The sequence below is a fragment of the Pelobates fuscus genome, chromosome 8 (assembly GCF_036172605.1).
Source record: "Pelobates fuscus isolate aPelFus1 chromosome 8, aPelFus1.pri, whole genome shotgun sequence".
Taxonomy (NCBI): domain Eukaryota; kingdom Metazoa; phylum Chordata; class Amphibia; order Anura; family Pelobatidae; genus Pelobates; species Pelobates fuscus.
This window is the reverse complement of record NC_086324.1, coordinates 116,392,245-116,416,005: the sequence shown is the minus strand read 5'-3', so window position 1 is coordinate 116,416,005 and position 23,761 is coordinate 116,392,245. Positions and strand designations below refer to the sequence as shown.

The following is a 23,761-nucleotide window of genomic DNA, read 5'->3' as shown; positions in this document are numbered from 1 at the left end:
TTTTGTTTACAGCTACTTTGTAGCTTTTCAGTCACACAGTCAGATTATGAGTAATTTTAAAAAAAACACAAATGCTTAAAAAAAACAACCATTTACTTCACTAGCTGCTGTGATAAAAACAAAGTAAACCAAATCAATTCACAAAATTAATCTCATAACAACAGTTAATTTCACTGCTGAAGCAATGTTAATCGCTGTTAATTCCCCATCTGTTACACTATGCCAAAATGGCAAAATATAATTAACTAAATAGAACTATGTCTAGCTGTGTACTAGGCTTGCTTTGCACAGAACTACTGCAGTAAAAATTACTGAAATCAACAGTTAAACCGTTGAGGATTAATTTAAAATATACTAGTTTAGTTTGCCTCAAAACCGTTGCAATTTCAGAGGGACAGTCCCAATATTCAGGTCCTGTACCTGGTGTCACACTTTTGGAGACACCAGGGAACTGCCACCAAAAAGTGTAGTGTGGGCCACTCATTAGATGAACTTGTGCGACACTCAAGGCTATGTAAAAAGTTACATATATATCTGCCCTCCCAACACAGTACGTTGACACACATACACACACTGCATCCGCCCACAAACATAAACAGACTGCAACCCCCCCACACACACACTGCACCCCTATACACACACTTATTCCCCTCCACACACATGCACACACTGCACCTCCCCAACCATATGCACACACTGCACCCCTCCACACACACACACACTGCACCCCCACACCGCACCCAACACACATACACAAACTGCATCCCAAACATACACTGCACCCCCTCCATACACATACACACACTCCACCAACACACATATTCACACACTGCACCACCTCCACACATATACACACACTGCACCCCCACACACATACACACAGTGCACCTCCACACACACATACACACACTGCACCCTCACACATACATACACACAGTGCACCTCCACACACACATACACACACTGCACCCTCATACACACTGCACCCTACACACGCACACACTGCACCACATACACACTGCAGACCCCCTCTACACACATACACACACTGCTCCCTACAAGCACACACACACACACCGCACCACACACATACACTGCATCCCACACACATACACAAACTGCACCTCAAACATACACTGCACCTCTCCCACCATATGTATACACTGCACCCCTCCACACACACACTGCACCCCCACACACACGAACACACACTGCACCCTACACACACACCACACCACACACCCATCACACCACACACACATACACAAATTGCACCTCAAACATACACTGCACCCCCTCCATATACATACACATGCTGCGCCACCTCCACACACTTATCCCCCTCCACACACATGCACACACTGCACCTCCCCAACCATATGCACACACTGCACCCCTCCACACACACACTGCACCTTCACACCGCACCCAACACACATACACAAACTGCATCCCAAACATACACTGCACCCCCTCCATACACATACACACACTCCACCAACACACATATTCACACACTGCACCACCTCCACACACATACACACACTGCACCCCCACACACATACACACAGTGCACCTCCACACACACATACACACACTGCACCCTCACACATACATACACACAGCGCACCTCCACACACACATACACACACTGCACCCTCATACACACTGCACCCTACACACGCACACACTGCACCACATACACACACTGCAGACCCCCTCTACACACATACACACACTGCTCCCTACAAGCACACACACACACACCGCACCACACACATACACTGCATCCCACACACATACACAAACTGCACCTCAAACATACACTGCACCTCCCCCGCCATATGCATACACTGCACCCCTCCACACACACAGTGCACCTCCACACACACATACACACACTGCACCCTCACACATACATACACACAGCACACCTCCACACACACATACACACACTGCACCCTCATACACACTACACCCTACACACACACACACTGCACCACATACACACATACACACACTGCAGACCCCCTCCACACACATACACTGCATCCCACACACACATACACAAACTGCACCTCAAACATACACTGCACCTCCCCCACCATATGCACACACTGCACCCCTCCACACACACACTGCACCCCCACACACACATACACACACTTTCACCCTACACACACATCACACCACACACCCTACACACACATCACACCACACACACATACACAAATTGCACCCACACACACACATACACAAATTGCACCTCAAACATACACTGCACCCCCTACATACACATACACACACTGCACACCCCCACACACATACATTGCACACCCCACACATCACCTCACACATGCTGCACCCCTAAAAAACATTTCATACTGCACTCCTCACACGCACACACTGGGCACCACACACACACACTGCATCCCACAGACACACATACACACACTTTACCTTATACACACACTGCACTCCTCACATACACAGTGCACCACAAACACACGGCACCCTTCACACAAACATTGCACCCTTACACACATTACATTCCAGACACATACACTACATTCCTTATACAAACATTAGATCCTCAAAGCAACTCTGGATCCTCTATACATACACATACACACTAAATCTCCTATACACACTCTGGGTCCTCCACAGATGAATTAGATCCCCTAAAGGCACACATTGCACCAGCTACACTCACACACACTACATACATGGGCCGCTATGTCCAGGGGCTGAGGCCGACAGGGGAGATCAAGGAGTCTTCCAGGCCAGCAACTTTAGGGCTGGTGCTTCCTGAGCTCCGGCCCATAGAGAGAGCTCTAGATCTATCTCAAGGCCTGCTGTACAGCACCATATATCACTAGAGAATATGATTTCTCCCCAGATCCTTCACCTCTTCCTACCACCAAGGCTCAAGGTAAGCAAGGGGTATGGGGGAGAAAACCCAGCAGCCCTTGCCCCCTCACCCAGCAGCTCCCACTCACCCAGCAGCCCATGCCCCCTCACCTAGCAGCTCCCACTCACCCAGCAGCCGCTGCCTACCCTCACTCACTAGCCCTCTCTCACCCAGCAGCACCTCTTTCCCATTAGCCCCTGCCACCTCTCACCCAGCAGCCCCCACTCACCCAGCAGCCTATTCTCCCCTCAGTCAGCAGCCCCTGCCTACCCTCACCCAGCAACCCCGACTCACCCAGCAGCCCCTCTTGCCCAGTAGCCCTTGCCCCCTCTCACATAGCACCCCTGCCCACTCTCACCCAGCAGCCCCTGCCACTTACCAAGCAGCACCTTCTCACCAAGTCGCCCCTGCCCCCTCTCACCCAGCAGCCCCTGCCCCCCTCACCAACCAGCACCTCCTTGCCCAGTAGGCCCTGCCCCCTCTCACCCAGCAGCCCCTACCCACCCTCACTCAGTAACCCTCACTCACCCAACAGCCCCTGCCCCCCTCACCGAGCAGTCTCCTCTCACCCAGTAGCGCCTACCCTCTCTCACCAAGTAGCCCCTGCCCCCTCTCACTTAGCACCCCTGCCCACTCTCCCAGTAGCCCCTCTTACCCAGTAGTCCTTGCCCCCTCTCACTTAGCACCCCTGCCCACTTTCACCCACCAGCCCCTTGCCCCCTTACCAAGCAGCACCCTCTCACCCAGTAGCGCCTGCCCCCTCTCACCCAGTAGCGCCTGCCCCCTCTCACCTAGTAGCCCCTGCCCCCTCTCACCTAGAAGTCACTGCCCACTCTTATCCAGCACCCCCTGTCCCCTTACCAAGCAGCCCCTACCCACCCTCACTCAGTAGCCCTCATTCACCCAGCAGCTCCTGCCCCTGCTCACCCAGCAGCCCCTGCCCCCTTTAACCCAGCAGGCCCTGCCCCTCCCTCTCACCCAGCAGCCCCTGACCTTCCTCTTACTCAGCAGCACCTGCCCCCTCTCACACAGCAGCCCCTGTCTCCCAATCTCACACCTAGCAGACCGATTCTCCCCCTAACCTAGCCCCCCTGCACCTACAGCTGCTCCTGCTTCCTCACCCAGCAGCCTATTTGACTATTTACTCTTGGAGGCTGTGACAAAGGCTTTTTTCCTCAGACATTTGCCACAAACTCCTGGAGGAGCATGAAGCTGTCCTCCTGCCCACAGACTATGGACTGGGTCTGAGACCCTGTTGGGGACTTACCCTGCCCAGTCGCCATTAGCAGCTTTCCTGGTTCGGCATGTTCCCTTCTTTCGAAGGGAACCAAATGCTAGCTCCCTGGCGGCTGTTCGCATGAACCATGAGACTAAGGGGAATAAATGCTACCTGAGAGCCAGACGGAGCGCCCCGTATTGCGGCCGCAGGAGCTCCCGAAAGTTGACCACCAAAACCACCAAATGCCCTGGAACTATTTGGGGCATAGGACCACATGTGCAGATGGTCCACATGTGCAGAACTTTAACACGGTGTTGTTTCCCCTACACTAAATGGATCTGAGAGCCATTTGGAAAACTTGGGCAATCAGATCAGTGCTATTTGGGGATGTATTATTTGTGGGGTTATTTTATATTTTTTGTTTTATCCTCTGTGTTCCTGTCCAGTCCTTAACTCAATTATCTCCATGGCACAGAGATCTTTGGGAGGGGCTTGCATTGTATTGTGTGGAGACCCCCTGCTGGGGGGTTGTGTATGTAAGCAGGCAACTTAGCCATAATAAACCTTTTCACCCTTCACTCAGTATGGGCTAGTGTTTGGGTAGATCAGCTATACTCTCTGCAGGAGAGCTTAATCACTTGAAGCTGTACTAGGACCCTGTTCCAGGGCAGGAAGTGACAGAGCGGCCCCAGCCAAGCCGAGGCGGCTAGAGGCTGAAGCACTAGTCCCGGTGATAGCTAGGAAACGAGCTTGATGGAGGTACCCAGTCGGGGTGGCAGGCGGTCCGTCACAGAGGCACACCGTGATTAAAGTATACTGTCTTTATTAAGGAAATGTGGCATTCAGTAAATATGTAGATTTGATTTATGCAACAAGTTGTACAATATATTACAATATATAATAATAGTTTTGTTTTATTTTTAATTGTCCTTTAGATTCTGCTTTCTTTCTTGCTGGTATCGTGTTGTGTTCGGCATTTGGGATTATTGTGCTGATGTTTGCTTCCTATGTGCCATATGCAGCTATCAAGTCAAAGAAAAGGTTAGTATTCTAAAGTAGTTAAGGTTTATCAAGTATTAATATTTCTGTAAAATAGGAAACCAAGCATCTTAAACACAACTATTGCAATGGTGAAACAATGGTTAGAATATGTTCTGGTTATATTCCTGGCTAGTAGTAGTAAGATGCTTATATTGTTATATAATCTAAAGCCATACATGAAAATTCTTAAAGGACCACTATAGGCACTCAGGCCACTTCAACTCAATGAAGTGGTCTGGGTGCCAGGTCCCTCTAGTTTTAACCCTGCAGCTAAAAACATAGTTTCAGAGAAACTGCTATGTTTACACTGCAGGGTTAATCCAGCCTCCCTGACACTAGAGGCGCTTCTGTGACTTACACTGTGATTACACGGAGTCCAGCGTCAAAAAAGATCCCCATAGGAAAGCATTTAGTTAATGCTTTCCTATGGGTGGGTTTTAATGTGCGTGCACCTCTGGCCGTGCATGCGCATTTGGCTCCACTCGGGAGCTGAGGTTGGCGGGAAGGAGAGGGAGCCCAGTGCTGGATTAAGATAAGCAAATAAATGGTTAATTAACCATTTATTCGCTGTGGAAAGGGCCATAGTCACTGTTTAGGTAACTAGGCTCTATAGCGTTAGGAATACAGGTATGTAAAAGTGTTCCTTTTGCATATATGAGTGTATGTTTAAATGTTAGTGCAATTATTTTAGAACGTTTAGCCACTGAATCACTCTCTCTCTCTCTTTCTCTCTCTCTCTCTCTCTCTCTCTCTCTATTATATATATATATATATATATATATATATATATATATATAGTCCAGAGTTTCAATCTCCAACCTTTTTATAAGAGATAAACAAATTGAGAGGGAATGTTAGAAAAGAGTAAAGCGCGCAACGTATAATATGCTAGCAGCAATAGTATTCTGTGTGCTGAACAATGGCAAATAAAGGAAGAGATGTATTTGTAGAATGTCCACCGGATTTCAGCCTGTGCGGATGCTATCAAACAACAGAAATCTGGACCCAAGTGTGGAAAATTCAAGACTGAATTGTTAATCTGAATTTTCTGATCTGATTTGTACAAATCTGGACTATTTTTCCTCTGCCAATGCTAGCAGCGCGTAGGCAAACAGATAAAATCACCTTGTCGGCAAGGGGTTAAACAGACTGCTGGCCAGCTCTTTCCATCCAGCCAAAAATATATATTTTTAAAAAAATATCTGTGGTGGATTAAATACACCTTTATCCTCCACTCACCATGCCTCAGGTGAGGCATATTTTCTAAACTGACAAAATTCAGCCATCCAAAAAATAAAATAAATTAAATGATATATATGAAAAAAATGGTTTTACTGAAACACATTTTCTCACACAAGTTTGCATGCCAATGCCTACCTTGTACCTACCTACATATAGTTGATAAAATTGAAACCTACCCATAGTCACGTTCATTTGACACAACAGACAGTGAGTGAGTAACCAGCAAGCCATATGACACCCTAGAGTGGCAAAATATAAGCATATTTGAGCAGGGCCCTCAACCCACTCGGTTCATGTGCGTCCAACTTGTCTGGTTACAAATATTTGCCTATTATTGTCCACCCATTGAACAGCGTTGGTGAATTCGGGATTATTCTAACATTTAGTGACCGAATAATCTAAATTTTATTAGTGACAGGAGGCGAATATTTGCTTAGCTTTCTTTACTGTATCTGCCAGCAGCAAAAAAATAGTTAACAATCACTGTAAAAAAATGTAACAAATAAGCCTGCATCACAGTAATATAAACTGCCATCAGGCTCCTCCCAACTCCTCTTTCTTGATGTAGCCGAACAGCCATAGAGTCAACCATGTAAACCCGTGGGGGAGACTTAAAACAGAGATGACGAGCGATCTTCACACTAGAAGGAAAGAGAAACATTGTGAAAGTATGGTCTCTTGGGCAAGAGAAAACTAAATTAAAATGCAATGAAACTAACGTCCAATTTGAGTGAAAGCTTACACATTTAATAATTAACTGACAAGTATAGGCCAAAAAAGAGGCAAGAGAATGCTAGCCATCTAGTTAGAGATGGAGGCTCTAAGAGATACTTACCTATTAGGGTGGGTAAAGGCATTTCAGGGTGGGAAAATATTCGCCTCCTGTCTTTAATAAAATGTAGATTATTCGGTCACTAAATGTTAGAATAATCCCGAATTTTATGGCAAGACATATTTGCTGTTTTAACACGTAGATAGCATGGATAGAGAAACGTGTGGAGATTATCTAAAATAAAAGGTACGGAAAGTCGATTCTCTAGACCAATCAGCGGAGGACAAAATCTCCGCCAGGGAGCCTCTAGCCATAAATACAGAGGAGGCGGCCGCACCTCTAACCGAGTGAGCCCCAAAAGACGCATCAATGCCAGCCAGAGCTAGAAGCCATTTAATCCACCGAGCAATAGTAGGGCACGAGACTGGTTTGTATGGTCGCACATAAGACACAGTAGGTGCCCTAAGAGGGGTAGTGCAAGAGATGTAGTGTCTTATGCTGGACTATGCAGAGGAGGGGTTTCTCTGAAAAATAGGGGTAGCTCACTGTAGATGAATTGGTCTTGGTGCGCCTAGTGATGTGAAAGTGCACCCCTTCCGGTGTAAAATCGAGGGCATGAAAGTCAAAAGCCCTGATGTCGGAGTCTCTTCGGAAGGAGACCAAACAAAGGAGGAGAGCTAATTTGACTGACAATTGGCGTAACTGACAATAGTCCGGTAGGATTTGCCCTGGTCGAAAAGAGATGACAGGAAATTGATTATATTAATTATAGATGTTGAAAAGGGATCAATGTCCCTTTCCAAACACCAGAAACTTCAGTGACGCCATGCGGAGATGTAAGAGCGTCTAGTTCCTGGGGCCCATGAGTCCCAAAGGAGTCCCTGAGCAGTAGCCGAAAGACCTGAGACATTCCAAGATCCCCTGAAATGGTCCAAGTCACGGGTCGGAGATAATCCTGAATTGCCAATGGGTGAAAGTTGCCTGCCAGGTCCCTGAGGAGTTAGCAGGAGATTGGTAGAAGCAGGGGAAAATCCACTGACATTTCCAGGAGGTAAGGGTACCATGGTTTTGGCCCGCCATAGGGGGTTCACGAGAGTTATCTTCTGTAGTGTGCGTGGAATCATGGAGAACAGAGAGAATGCATATGCTCCGGACATCGACCACGTCTGTAAGAAGGCATCGACTGCAAGGCACGCTAGATCTGGCAGCCAGATGAAAAATGCATCCGTCTGACGGTTGAGGCGAGATGCAAACAGATCCAGGTTCAATGGTCCCCGCCAGATCTGGAAACGGTGAAAGATCCAGTTGCCAATCGCTGGAATCTCACCAGTGTCAGGAAAACCAGTGTGCGATGAGGTTGTCTGATCCCGGTAGATATTTTACTCGAAGGGAGATATTCCTGTCTAGGCAGAACTGATATAATTCCTTCATCAGGTTGAAAAGCATCTTTGATTTGGAACCTCCTAGATGATTCACATAGCAAACCACTGACACATTGTCCATCTTCAGCACCACGGAACAATTGTAGACATCCTTGGCGAAATTGCGGATTGCGAAGGAGCCCGCCATTAGTCCGAGGCAATTGATATGAAGCGCTTGTTCCGAATGGGACCAGAGTCCTTCGGTACAATTTTCCGAGCAAGTTGCGCCCCATCCGAGAAGGTTTGCATCTGATTCCAGAATGAAATCGGGTTGGGATCCGAAGATGGCTCTACCATTCCAAGCTTCCATATGGTGTAGCTACCAATGGAGTTCTAGCCGGACTTAGTCTGTGAGTGTGATCTGCTGATCGTTGGATGTCGACTAATGTAGATATTGTGTTTTCAGTCGCTGCAGTGCTCGGTAGTGTAACGGGCAGTGCAAGCCGATGATGCGGGCTAGATCTCGCAGGCAGAGGTATGCTGATACCAGCAACTTCCGGATGTCCTTTTTGATGGATTTGATTTTGGTTGCAGGAAGTTGTAGGACTGCCTGAACAGTACAATCTGGAATCCCAGGAATTGTACCATCTGAGACGGAGTGAGAGATGACTTCTGGAGATTGATCACGAAGCCAAGGTTCTGCAACAAAGCGGAGGTCATGGCCGTATGAAGGTGTAGAGTCTCTTGGTCCTGTGCCAGATAAACGATGGACTGGATTCCCTGGGGATGCAGTAATGCCATTACTGGTTTCCTTAGTTTGGTAAAGCACCAGGGTGCGGAAGATAGGCCGAAGGGGAGGCAGGTGAATTGCCATAGTTGCTATTCCCAACAAAACTGAAGGAGGCAGCGGTGGGCTGGTGTTACTGGCACCATGAGGTATGCATCCTTTAGATCGTAGCGGGAGAACCAATCTCCCCCGCAGAGTAGGTCTCGCAACAAATGAATTCCGTCCATTTTGAAGTGACGGTATGTGATGAACCTGTTCAGATCTCTCAGATTGCTAACAGGTCGTAAGTCTCCTGATTTTTCTTGACTAGAAACATGTTGCTTATGAAGACCTGTGGGCCAACAACTCTTTCGATCGCACCCTTGGTGAATAGTTTGTTGAGTTCGCTCCGTAGAGTCGACTCGTCTAACAATGACATCTTTATCGTGATAGGAGGAAAATGTTGTATCGGTTCGTCTGAGAAGTTCAGGTGGAACCCGGACACAGTCTGAAGGATCCAAGGATCCTGGGTGAGTTGAGAACACTGTTGGGAAAAAAGGGTTAACTGGTCTGCAATAAGAGTATGAGAATAAGTAAGGTCCATTACCTGTCGCAGTGCAACCGCGGAGGGAAGCAGATCCATGTCCTCGGATAGCTCCTCGAGAGGGGAAAATCTGCCTGTGGTGGAATCGGGTATTGCCCGAGTTCCAGGTGTCTGATGGACGAGGCCTGTAGCCCGTGAAGGCAGCTCTGCCAGTCGCTCGGCCTCTGTAGTGACCAGCTCTCCCAGAAAAACATTGTGTGCGAAACACCTTGCAAATGGAGGATTGCACTTTTGTTAGCGTAGTAAACATGGAGACATGTTTACTTAGTTCTTTTATGAACTTGTCTCCGAATAACATGCCTTGAGCCTCAGGACCAAGTTCTTTAATGCCCAACTCGGCAAGCTTGGCATCGATTTTATAAAGGATGGCCTTCCGCCGTTCCGTCGAGATCGCCACATTGGCATTGCCTAAAAGGCATAAAGTCTTTTGTAGAAAACAGAAAGTATAGGCGCTCACTATATGGTGAAAACAGGCTGCGGTATACAATACAAGGACTCCCAAAACCTTGTGTGGTGGAATAGACAAGATAAAAGATAGCGTATACTGCGCCTTAAAATGTATACATACATAAACCTTCGATGCAAAGCAATAGACCTCAGGGAAACAAAAGGGAAAAAAAACAAATAATAGTGCAATACAATTGGATACAGTAGTAATACAATAAATAATATAGGAAAACCACTCACATACGCTAGAGCTTAATAGAGCTCTGCTGTATAACGCGTGGACGGTACAATCCCCGTCTAAGGATGTGTGGTGGTCAGAATGGTGGTTGGAATGTTGAGTCCTCCAAATCTCGGTAGAAAAAAAACAGAGAGGGGACTCCAATGGTGCAGTAAATACTGATATATGTTAGTAAATGAGTAGAAAGAAATGTACTTACATTTCCCAGAGCAGGACCTGCTCTAGTTAAAACAGCATAGGTGGTATAATCCCCACCTCGGGATATAGGTGGTATCAGGAATCAAGCCGAAAAAAGGAATGAGTAAATAGTACTGAAAAGTAACTATTTATTAAAACAGGAAAATATTAACAAACAGGATTTAAAATCTCAATAAATGTCCCACTTGACGCGTTTCGCCCTTTCAGAGGGCTTTTTCAAAAGTCTTTTGTGCCCACTCTCGCACCATATGTGCGTCAAAGGTGCCACCTGACAAAGCCTCATCTGCGATAATGAAAATCTGTATAAGCGGGCCCGCCACATCCATAAGTTTGTCCTGAATGACTTTCAGGCCTTGTTCTAAACCCTTATGGGGGTTGTAACGAAACCCCTGTTTGGACAGATTCAGGGAAACAGCATTTCGGCTAAATATTTGTGTGTTTGGCTATATCATGTATTTGTAAAAGAGCCGAACAAACTCCCGAACCACCCGACCTCCCACCAGGGTCGTGTGCAGCTCATTTACCATCCAGACCTTGCGGTTAATCGCAAGGTAATTGATGAGAGGCTTGGTGGTCCACGTTCGTTTGCTGAACACGTGGCGGTCGCCATTTTAAAACGTTCAGCGGTAGATGGTCGTCGACCCTCTGGAACTGTTTTCGGACACTTATTTAGCCGCACACCGCTGAAGCGTACCAAGTTCCCGTCCATTTGTTTAATAACTCACAAACACCTTACCGTTCGGGACTTTCCTACTATACGAGCTAGACCGACCCCAGGTAGCTGCAGTTATGGAACTCTTTTCGGATTCAATTGCCCGAACAACCGGTGAACTAAAAACTTTACTCAACGATATTGAGAACTGTGTTTGTGGGATCTGAGCGCTATTCGTCTATATTGTGCACTCAAATCCCAGCTATCTGAGGGTATGTGGAACCTGGAGACTACGTTCCGCGAAATATAAGTTATGGATTTTAATACAGTTTGGTCCAAATGTAAAAAGGACATGTTTTTCTCTACCTGGAGATAATTAGGTTCTATCCAACCACTTAAGTTAATTATCTCCAGGATAGAGAGGAGGGGTTGCACGGTTACTGAGGTGTGTTTAATAATTGTACTGTAAACTGGTTGGTTTTGTATATTTTGTCACAGTTTTCCACAAGGTCCCCTGTGGGTGTTTCCTTGCTGGGACACCATCATAAAAGGCTTGGCCATCAATAAATCAGATCATTTTATCCCTTCATGAAGTCTCGACTGATGTTTGAGGGAATTGGGAGCTATAATCACTACTTCGTTATTATTCTGCTGGGAGTTCGGGAGAAGCTGCAAGGATCGGTACTACAGGGATAACAGGATCCATTACAGGGGTGTTTCCCTGACTTGGTCAGAAACGTAACAAGGAAGGGGTCAAATTCAGGTGTAATAGCCACCTTGTCTGGGATGATGGGTCGTGGGTATTCTGCCCTTAATTTGCCTCTCACCTCCTTTTCTAAAGGCTGACGGAGCCACATTTTACAGTATTTGGCAATGTAGTCTGGAGGTGTCCATTCGGCAGATCTAGGGTGCCTGATGCATCTAGGGTCGAATAAGGGACGGCCAGCTGCGTCAAATAGGGTATCATCTTTTAAGTTAGGGTCAGGGGTTAGGTCAGACTCCAAATGGAATTCCTCTTGTGGCATGAGGGAGGACTCATTCGCAAATCCAGAAGAGTAAAGATCTCGGGATGTCTTATGAGGTGGAGGTTCGTCATCCGAATACCCTGCATAGTATTCATCTACCACCTGAAGATGATAATTAGAGGTTGAACCCTCAAGTGGGTCAAAATCATGTTGGGAGACAGCTTCCCTGGATTTAGAATGGGAAACTCTAGGGTTTTTGTCAGGCGCTTTGCCTTTACCGGCTGTAGCACTATCACCCTTCCAAGGGCATTTGTGAGGGGCTTCGTCATGGTCTGAGCCATGAAAATCCTCGGAGTCTGACAGTTGGGTAATGGTCACTGTAGGGACCGGTACTGTCTGCTCGCGGAAAGCCACTAGAACCTTGGGTATGGAGTCGGCAATGGCATTGTAAAGCCATGCCTTAAGTTCAGTAGAGACTGCTGGTTCTGGTAAATCAGATTGTGGCGAAACTAACCTCGCCACTGGGTAATGGAGAAGCCTGATTGCCAGCCTCCTGCCTCATGACTATGGCCCCTCTCATCAGCCCATGCTAAACTTAAACCCCATGGTGATTTGACTATGTTTGGATAGGTTGAATGTGGGGGGGGGGGGTCTTGTTCAGTATGATAGGAATTATGTATTTTTGTGTATTTTTGCTGTTGTTGTGAATAGAGATATTTTCTGTACCTGGAGATAGTTGGCTTACCACATCCAGTTAAGCCAATTATCTCCAGGATAGAGGACTCTGTAGAACTGGTTGTGGGTAGTGATGTCCCAAACGGTTCGCTGGCGAATAGTACCTGGCGAACATCGCATGTTCGCGTTCGCCACGGACAGCGAACATATGCGATGTTCGGTCCGCCCCCTATTCGTCATCATTGAGTAAACTTTGACCCTGTACCTCACAGTCAGCAGACACATTCCAGCCAATCAGCAGCAGACCCTCCCTCCCAGACCCTCCCACCTCCTAGACAGCATACAATTTAGATTAATTCTGAAGCTGCATTCATTTTTTTGTTTATTATACATTATCCTCCATAGCCAGTAACCTGTGTTTATTATACATTATCCCCCATAGCCAGTAACCTGTGTTTATTATACTTTATCCCCCCCATAGCCAGTAACCTGTGTTTATTATACATTATCCCCCATAGCCAGTTACCTGTGTTTATTATACATTATCCTCCCATAGCCAGTAACTTGTGTTTATTATACATTATCCTCCCATAGCCAGTAACTTGTGTTTATTATACATTATCCCCCCATAGCCAGTAACCTGTGCTTATTATACACTCTCTCCCCCATAGCCAGTAACCTGTGTTTATTATACATTATCCCCCCACAACCAGTAACCTGTGTTTATTATACATTATCCCCTCACAACCAGTAACCTGTGTTTATTATACATTATCCCCCTCCATAGCCAGTAACATGTGTTTATTATACACTATCCCTCCCATAGCCAGTAACCTGTGTTTATTATACATCATCCCTCCCATAGCCAGTAACCTGTGTTTATTATACATTATCCCCCCCATAGCCAGTAACCTGTGTTTATTATACATTATCCCTCCCATAGCCAGTAACCTGTGTTTATTATACATTATCCCTCCCATAGCCAGTAACCTGTGTTTATTATACATTATCCCCCCATAGCCAGTAACCTGTGTTTATTATACATTATCCCTCCCATAGCCAGTAACCTGTGTTTATTATACATTATCCTCCCATAGCCAGTAACCTGTGTTTATTATACATTATCCCCCCCATAGCCAGTAACCTGTGTTTATTATACATTATCCCCCATAGTCATTTATCGTTGGACCTAGGCAGCATGATGTCTTAGGCCAGCCCAGAGAGTGAGTGAATGAGTGAGTGAGTGAGAGATATCAGCTATGCCTCACTGATGATGCCTAACAAGGCTGAAACGATCGTCTGGGGTTGCTGTATCTCTCGTGCAGAGAGAATTTGCTGGCATTTCGGATCTGGACTGCCCGTATGGGTGGGACCAGTCTGATATGCTTCAGATATGTTCTCTCTGTAATGGCACAAGATGAGCTAAAACCAGCTTGGGTTCTGAGCAGGGACCCACCGAAGGGCAGGCTATTTCAGCTGCTGTCCGTTCTCAGAATACTCTTGCGACCTGTTTTTTTCTCTCCATAAGTTTAAAGGGTAATCCAGACGTGGACCCCTTGCTCACGGTGCCTAGAGAGATATCAGCTATGCCTCACTGATGATGCCTAACAAGGCTGAAACGATCGTCTGGGGTTGCTGTATCTCTCGTGCAGAGAGAATTTGCTGGCATTTCGGATCTGGACTGCCCGTATGGGTGGGACCAGTCTGATATGCTTCAGATATGTTCTCTCTGTAATGGCACAAGATGAGCTAAAACCAGCTTGGGTTCTGAGCGGGGACCCACCGAAGGGCAGGCTATTTCAGCTGCTGTCCATTCTCAGAATACTCTTGCGACCTGTTTTTTTCTCTCCATAAGTTTAAAGGGTAATCCAGACGTGGACCCCTTGCTCACGGTGCCTAGAGAGATATCAGCTATGCCTCACTGATGATGCCTAACAAGGCTGAAACGATCGTCTGGGGTTGCTGTATCTCTCGTGCAGAGAGAATTTGCTGGCATTTCGGATCTGGACTGCCCGTATGGGTGGGACCAGTCTGATATGCTTCAGATATGTTCTCTCTGTAATGGCACAAGATGAGCTAAAACCAGCTTGGGTTCTGAGCGGGGACCCACCGAAGGGCAGGCTATTTCAGCTGCTGTCCGTTCTCAGAATACTCTTGCGACCTGTTTTTTTCTCTCCATAAGTTTAAAGGGTAATCCAGACGTGGACCCCTTGCTCACGGTGCCTAGAGAGATATCAGCTATGCCTCACTGATGATGCCTAACAAGGCTGAAACGATCGTCTGGGGTTGCTGTATCTCTCGTGCAGAGAGAATTTGCTGGCATTTCGGATCTGGACTGCCCGTATGGGTGGGACCAGTCTGATATGCTTCAGATATGTTCTCTCTGTAATGGCGCAAGATGAGCTAAAACCAGCTTGGGTTCTGAGCGGGGACCCACAGAAGGGCAGGCTATTTCAGCTGCTGTCCGTTCTCAGAATACTCTTGCGACCTGTTTTTTTCTCAATATAATATATATGTTCAGAAACATATTAGTAATATATGTAAATCGGGTTCATGCAAAGAGGGTGAAAAGGTATTAAAGAAAAACACACTTATTGCATCAAATTTACAAAGCCAAACTTTTAAAAGCTTTCCTCATTTCTTTCTCGGGATGAGGAATATATCGGTTGTAGACTGAGGATTTCCATCTGCCCAATCTTTTAATAATATGCACTGGAGTGTCAGTGTTGAAGGAGACCGAAGCTGCCCCTATTCTAAATGAAAGACCCGAGACATGAATACAACCCAATCTTAGTAATAGTGTTCTGATGTAGAAGATGAATTTAGCCGTAGTCAGAGGGATTCAGTGAGAGTAGTGGTGAAGTGTGTGTGGCATGACTGAGTGTGGGTAAGTAAGAGTCAAGTATTTTAACTGGGCACTAGTTCTAGGTGGGATAAAGTGGTATAGCGGATGGATGAGTAGTTTGGTTCGTTTTAGAGGTTTGTAGAGAAAGTATATAGTGATCATGATTTTTAGCGATATCCAATATTTTTAAGGTGGTCCCAGTGCAACCACTCATATCTGGTGTCACAATAGCTTGCATTTAAAACAAAAAAAAAAATACTTTTTTGACTGTAATATAATAGCAGTCAGTTTCCTTCACACGTGTGCGTTTCAGGGCCTGCCAGGGCACAGTGTCACACCGGTGCAACTCATATCTGGTGTAACAGTAGTGTACATTAAAAAAAAAACTATAAATTTGACTGTGAAATAACAGCAGTCAGTTTCCTTCACACGTGTGCGTTTCAGGGACTGCCAGGGCACAGTGTCACACCAGTGCAACTCGTATTTGGTGTAACAGTAGTGTACATTTAAAAAAAAAATACAGGTGGCTTGTTGTCACCTTTCGGGGACCCTTGGTGTTGTAAGTAGCTGGGTGGAGGCAGAGATCTTCAATGACATCAGTGAGGACACGGAACGGGACATGGCTAGCTTGGTATCCAATCTTGTGCAAATGGGGAGTTTGTGGTTGTGCAAATGGACTGTTTGCGGTTGTTTGTGGTGTGTTAAACGGGTAGTTTGGTCTGTCACTGTGAAGCGGTCGTAACCCTTACACTACCTGATCGATACAACATCATACCTGATGTTTTAAAGCACGTTATTCCAAACAATTTAGGAATGTTAGGTGATTTATGCCCTTTATGGATTAAAACCAAACTCTGCATCAACTATGTAATTTTCATGGGAGTTTTGCCATGGATCCCCCTCCCGCATGCCACAGTCCAGGTGTTAATCCCCTTGAAACTACTTTTCTATCACTATTGTGGCCAGAAAGAGTCCCTGTGGGTTTTAAAATTTGCCTGCCTATTGAAGTCTATGGCGGTTCGCCGGGTTTGCCCATTCGCGAACATTTGTGGAAGTTCACGTTCAACCGTTTGCGACCGGAAAATTTCATGTTCACGACATCACTAGTTGTGGGCAGAAAAGCCATGCTTCAGTTGGTCACAAAGGACTTTGGAGTATGCTGATTCTGAAAATGTAAGTTTATGTGAATATGATGTATACTTTTAAAGTTATGATTGTTGTGTAACACTGTGTATTTTCCTGCCTGTGATAAATACATTAGCCCATTGTGTTCAGTAATTATATCACAGGCAGAGGGGAGGATTTTGCTGGAATGAATGGGAGTGTTTATCCATGCACTACTGTGATTGGTCAATGCTACATTTTGTCCCAGTTTTCCACCAGGTCCCCTAGGGGAGTGTCCACCTGGTGGGAGATCTGCATAAATACCGGGCAGGTAGCCCCATTAAATCAGATCACTGCTTGACCCTCAACACGGAGCCTTGTCTCATTATTGGGGGGATTTGATTGTATGCTGTTCCAGTTCGACTGCCAGGAGTGTAAACCTTTCGTATGGTTTTTCCTGTTCGGCTGTTTACAGCATTCGTGTGGTTCCGGTTCGGGAGTTGGAGCATTCGTATGGTTTCCAGTTCGGAAGATTGGTGTATGGAGTAGCTGCCTGTATATCTGGAAGGGAATATCTCCTAAATGGCTTTTAACCCCTTTAATGCCTGGGGGGTGCCGTTACACAGACATAATGTCAGTAACAGTGGGGACACCACTCTAAAAAAAATTTTTTTATATATATATATATATGCAGACTAACTATTTACAAAGAGGTGGTGGACTTAAACAGGATGTAAAACGCAGAAAAAAATTATCCTGTAAATAAAGTGTGGTTCATCCACAGCTTATCAGTAGGGTTCACCCAGAGAGAAAAGGACAATATAACGTCCAAAATCAATAACATGTATGTACCTGTGTAATCATATAGGGGGTTACCATGTATAAGAGGCAAAAAGGGGATCACCCTTAATGTAGAATACCAGAGGGGGTCACCCTCAGAATAGAGGCTAGAGGGGGTCACCCTCAGAAAAATGCAAGGGTTTTTAACCCCTTAAGGACACATGACATGTGTGACATGTCATGATTCCATTTTATTCCAGAAACTTGGTCCTTAAGGGGTTAAACACTTTATTTTGTATTTGTGAATCTGTAAACAGAAAAAAATGATATTTTGAGTATGAGGGTGTATAACTTTAAAGGGACACTATAGTCACCTAAACAACTTTAGCTTAACCCTTTAAGGACCAAACTTCTGGAATAAAAGGGAATCATGACATGTCACACATGTCATGTGTCCTTAAGGGGTTAATGAAGCAGTTTTGGTGTATAGAACATGCCCCTGCAGCCTCACTGCTCAATCCTCTGCCATTTAGGAGTTAAATTCCTTTGTTTATGAACCCTAGTCACACCTCCCTGCATGTGACTTGCACAGCCTTCCATAAACACTTCCTGTAAAGAGAGCCCTAGTTAGGCTTTCTTTATTGCAAGTTCTGTTTAATTAAGATTTTCTTATCCCCTGCTATGTTAATAGCTTGCTAAACCCTACAAGAGCCTCCTGTATGTGATTAAAGTTTAATTTTATTAAGACATCATAGACATGAGTGAAAATAAATAAAAAAACACACACACCCCAATTCCCAAAAAGGGGAAAGAGAATAAAGCTCAATAATTGGAAAGGGAAAGCCAGAATATATGGGAGGAAAGAGGAAGAAGAGGTAATTGGCTCTTATATAGTGACTAGAGCACAGAGAGCAGATCTAAATCTAAACGACCTATAATCTCATAAAGATAGATCTCCTTAGTTGTGTAAACTAGAAACTTGCATAAACCAACTTCTACACTATAATAGCATAGATGGAATATATAAAAACCTCTAAATCCTATTAAATTATGACCAGGCTCAAGGGTTAGCAGAGTCAAAGATAGTAATAGGTACTAATGCACAGCTGTCAGGAAACAAGTCCCTATTATCCTGTTACATCCATAAGTAAAGAACTAGCCATTACTAATCGCATAGATCTCTTAAGAACTCTTAGAACAGGCTACATCCCTAGCTAGATTGCATAGAAATAACAGCTAAGATTCCCCATAAAAGTAATAAATAAATAAACACCCCGAAAAATAAAGTGCTAAAATTAAATAGTGAAGTGATTTAAAAATCATAATCAGCCTAACGCGTTTCAGCACTTAAACGAGCGCCTTTCTCAAAGGCTATCATTGAGGAGACTGACCTGGACGAGTCTTTATACAGCCTTCACTGAAATGAGAAGCCAATCCGATCGGGAGTAGGCAGCGTTACAATTTCCCGCCCCCCTCCTGTCGGATTGGAGGATGTCTCCTGTCCATTAGCTACCTATCGGGTGCCAGTGGGCGGGGCTTAATGTCGATTGTGTGAGACGGTTGTGTATTCCGTAACCATAGACACAATCTCGCCCTATAAGTGTGTAGGGACGTGTCATGGATGGAAGAAATTTATTAGTTAACTGGCATTTGCAAAGCCCAAATGTATTTATTAGTGCCCAGCAGCTAATAACATATGCACAAGTGTATAAGGATTTCTTTCTTCACAGTAAGCAATATAAAACAATAGTATCCATTAAATTGTACAACAGTCAAAAATATATTGTTGCTAACAGAAATAGTAAATACTGAGAAAATGCTTAATATAGTGTCTTGAAATCAAAATACAATATTAGCTTGCTATAAACACTTATATACAGACAGACAGAAGGAGACCAGAGAGTAACAAAAAACATTTAACATCTCATAAATAGAGAAGATGGCACAAAAATGTGAAAGTAAAGGCTATCATAATTATATAATGTAGGAGAATCTTAACCTCAATGTTTTATAACTATGATGTAATTTTTAAATGTTATATATATAAAGGTGGTAACACATTAAACTAATAAATACTCATAACGATATGGGTTAGGATTCTAAAAAGGGGGTAAACGTAAAGCCCTCATTAAGACCATTTGGGGACAAAGTGTCCAGTTTGTGAATCCAGAAGCATTCTCTTCTTTTAAGGATTAAGTCCAGATCGCCTCCCCTTTTACCCATCTGTACCTTTTCGACGCTGACAAACGTAAAACATCTAGGAGAATCGCTATGATGTAATCTAGCGTGCCTAGCAACAGGGGTGTCTCTTTCAGATGTGACTGAATGGATATGTTCCATCATGCGTCTTTTTAGGGGACGTATTGTTTTCCCTACATACTTTAGTCCGCATTTACAAGTAAGAAGGTAGACAAAAGTGGAAAAATTTGGAGACTACTTGGATCGGCAGAATTAACACTATAAATTCATATATATTGCCAAAGTGGTCCTACTTATTTTCCATGGTACCTATGAAAATTCCAAGGTCTTGGCTAAATATGATTCAATCATATTTTTCCAAGTTCATATGGAAAAACAAAAAAACGAGAATTAGTTCTAAAATCTTGTCTAAGAGAATAACGAATGGGGGCTTAAATTTTCCTAATATTTTCACCACTTATTATGCAAATATGATAAGACATATATTCTGTCTTCAAGACCCACAATTTTTAGATGAACCCTGGCATATTTTGGAGTCACAGGTTGTGATGCCCAATAAATTGGAACTCTTGATATGGAAGGAACTACCTCATACACATAATTCACCCCTCATACACATAATTCACCACTCAAACACATACTGCACCCCTCACACACACTGTACCCCTCACAGACACAAACTGCATGCATTAACCCCTTAAGGACCAAACTTCTGGAATAAAAGGGAATCATGACATGTCACACATGTCATGTGTCCTTAAAGGGTTAAATACATACTGCACCTCTCCCACACATACATACTGTGTGTGTGTGAGAGAGAGGGGAGTAGTATATGTGCGAGGGATGCAGTGTTTGTGTATGTGTGGGGTGCAGTATGTATTTACTGCACCCCTCACACATACATACATACATACTGCACCCCACACATACACAAACACTGCATCCCATGCACATATACTGCTCCCCTCTCTCTCACACACACTGCACCCAACTCACACACACATACTGAACCATTCACCCACACACTGCACCCTTCACACACACACACAAATACAATGCACCACTCACGCACAGATACAACACCCCTCACAAGCACACGTACTGCACCCCTCACACGCATACTGCACCCCTCATAAGCACCCACACTGCACCCCACTCACATACTGCACCCCTCAAACACATAGTGCACCCCTTAACACACACTACACCCTTCACACACACAATGCACCACTGACTCACACATACTGCACCCACACACATACACTGCACCCTTCACACACACAATCACCACTCACGCACACATACTGCACCCCTAACAGACACACTGCACCCATAACACATACACTACACCCCTCACACACACACATAATTCACTACTCACACACGTACTGCACCCCTCACATTCACACACTTCACTTCTCACACACACATTTTGCACCCCTTACAAACAGACATATTGCACCCCTCACACACCTACTGTTCCCCTCTCACACACACACAGTGCACCTGGCACACACACACTGCTCCCCACACACACACACACACATACTGCACCCTTCACACACACACACACTACACTCTTCACATACTGCACCCAGCACACACTGCACTCCTCAGACAGACACACACACATACAATGCACCCTTCAGACCCACACATACTGAACCCCTCCACACACACTGCACCCTTCACACATACACACACAATGCACCACTCACACAATGCACCACTTACACACACATACTGCACCCCCCATACACACTGCTCCGCTCTTACATACACTGCACCCATCACACACACACTTGATTACCTATACAACTCTGCATCCTCTACACATACACATACTAGGACCCTTATACACACTAACGCTAGATCACCTACACACACGATAGATTCCCTATAGGCACACACTTCACCACCTAAACACACACTACATTTCTGACATACACATTCTGAATCCCCTATGTACACACTAGATCCCTTGTAAGAAAACACACTACATTCCCTAAATACCACTTTTTACAACCCCCTACACACACTACATAATATACAGTTGTGCTAAAAAGTTTGAATACCCTTGGAGAATTGGCAATATATATACATTTTTTAAAGAAAACATAAGTGAGCAGCCAAACACATTTCTTTTATTTCTTATGGGATTCATATTCAACTGTAGGTTAAAACAGAATGACACAATCACAAAACAAAACATGACAAACAAGAAAAAAAATTGAATGAACCCTGTTCAAAAGTCTGCATAGCCTTGGTTCTTAATAGTGTATAATACACCCTTTAGCATCAATGACAGCGTGCAGTCTTTTGTAATAGTTGTCTATGTGGCCCCTAATTCTTGCAGGTGGCATAGCTGCCCATTTGTCTTGGCAAAATGCCTCCAGGTAATGCAAAGTCTTTGCTCGTCTTGCATGAACCGCACGTTTGAGATCTCCCCAGAGTGCCTCAATGATATTAAGGTCAGGAGACTGTAAAGGCCACTCCAGAACCTTCACCTTTTTCTGCTGCAACCACCTGATGGTCAACTTGGCCTTGTGCTTATGGTCATTGTCATGCTGGAAAGTCTAAGAGTGTCCCATGCACAGCCTTCGTGCAGAAGAATGCAAATTGTCTGCTAGTATTTTCTGATAACATGCAGCATTCTTCTTGCCATGAATTTTCATAAGATTCCCTGTGCCTTTTGAGCTCACACACACTCAAAACATCAGTGAGCCACCACAATGCTTCACAGTGTGGATGGTATTCTTTTTACTAAAGGCCTTGTTGACCTCTCTCCAAACATAGCGCATAGGTTGTAACCATAAAGCTCTATTTTGGTCTTGTGACTCCAAATTACAGTGGTCCAGAAGATGTGAGGCATGTCAAGGTGTTGTCTGACATATTGTAACCGGGCTTTTTTGTGGCCGTGGTGCAGTAAAGGCTTTTTTCTCACAACTCGATCATGCAGCTCATTTTTGTTCAAGTATTATCGGATTGTGCTCCTTGAAACAACCACACGGTCTTTTCCAGAGCAGCCTGTATTTCTGATGAGGCTACCTGTGGGTTTTTCTTTGTATTCCGAACAATTCTTCTGGTAGTTGTGGCTGAAATCTATCTTGGTCTTGGCATGGTATCGAGAGTTACTCGAATTGTCCACTTCATAATAAGTGATTGTACAGTACTGACTGGCATTTTCAAGGTTTGAATATATTTTTATATCCTTTTCCATCTTTCTAAAGTTCCATTACCTTGCTACGCAGGTCTTTTGACAGTTCTTTTCTGCTCTCCATGGCTCAGTATTTAGCCTGCTCAGTGCATCCACGTGAGAGCTAATAAACTCTTTGACAATCTGTACACAGACACTAAATGCTATTTACAAAGCCACAGGTGTGGGAAATTATTATGTAATTGCAATTTTAACCTGTGTGTGTCACCTTGTGTGTCCAAACATTCAAGAGAATGTAAACTTTTGATCAGGGCCATTTGGTTGATTTATGTTATTGTTATGATTTTAAAAAGGAGCCAAACAACTATATGATCATTAATGGTTTCATATGATCACTATCCTTCAATAAAATATTTTTTTTTGCCTGATCAGTCATATTTTCAAACTCAGTGCCAAACTTTTACAATTTCTGCCAGGGTATGCAAACTTCTGCATCTCAATTATATGCACAAAACATTCAAAAAATTTAAAAGCCATGTATCGCATCTTGACATGTATAAATCTATACAGTCCTTTTGGTGTTAC

The 23,761-nt window shown here is 44.6% G+C and overlaps 1 protein-coding gene across 1 annotated transcript in view; it reads left to right on the top strand.

Annotated features, from left to right (window-relative positions):
* The window catches only part of LOC134571292 (ectonucleotide pyrophosphatase/phosphodiesterase family member 7-like), a 253,094-nt gene that overhangs the window by 216,230 nt on the left and 13,103 nt on the right, over positions 1 to 23,761 (top strand). The window contains exon 5 of the mRNA XM_063429466.1: positions 5,066 to 5,171. Within this exon, the coding sequence (XP_063285536.1) occupies positions 5,066 to 5,171 (106 nt within the window). The remainder of the gene's footprint in view (positions 1 to 5,065; positions 5,172 to 23,761) is intronic.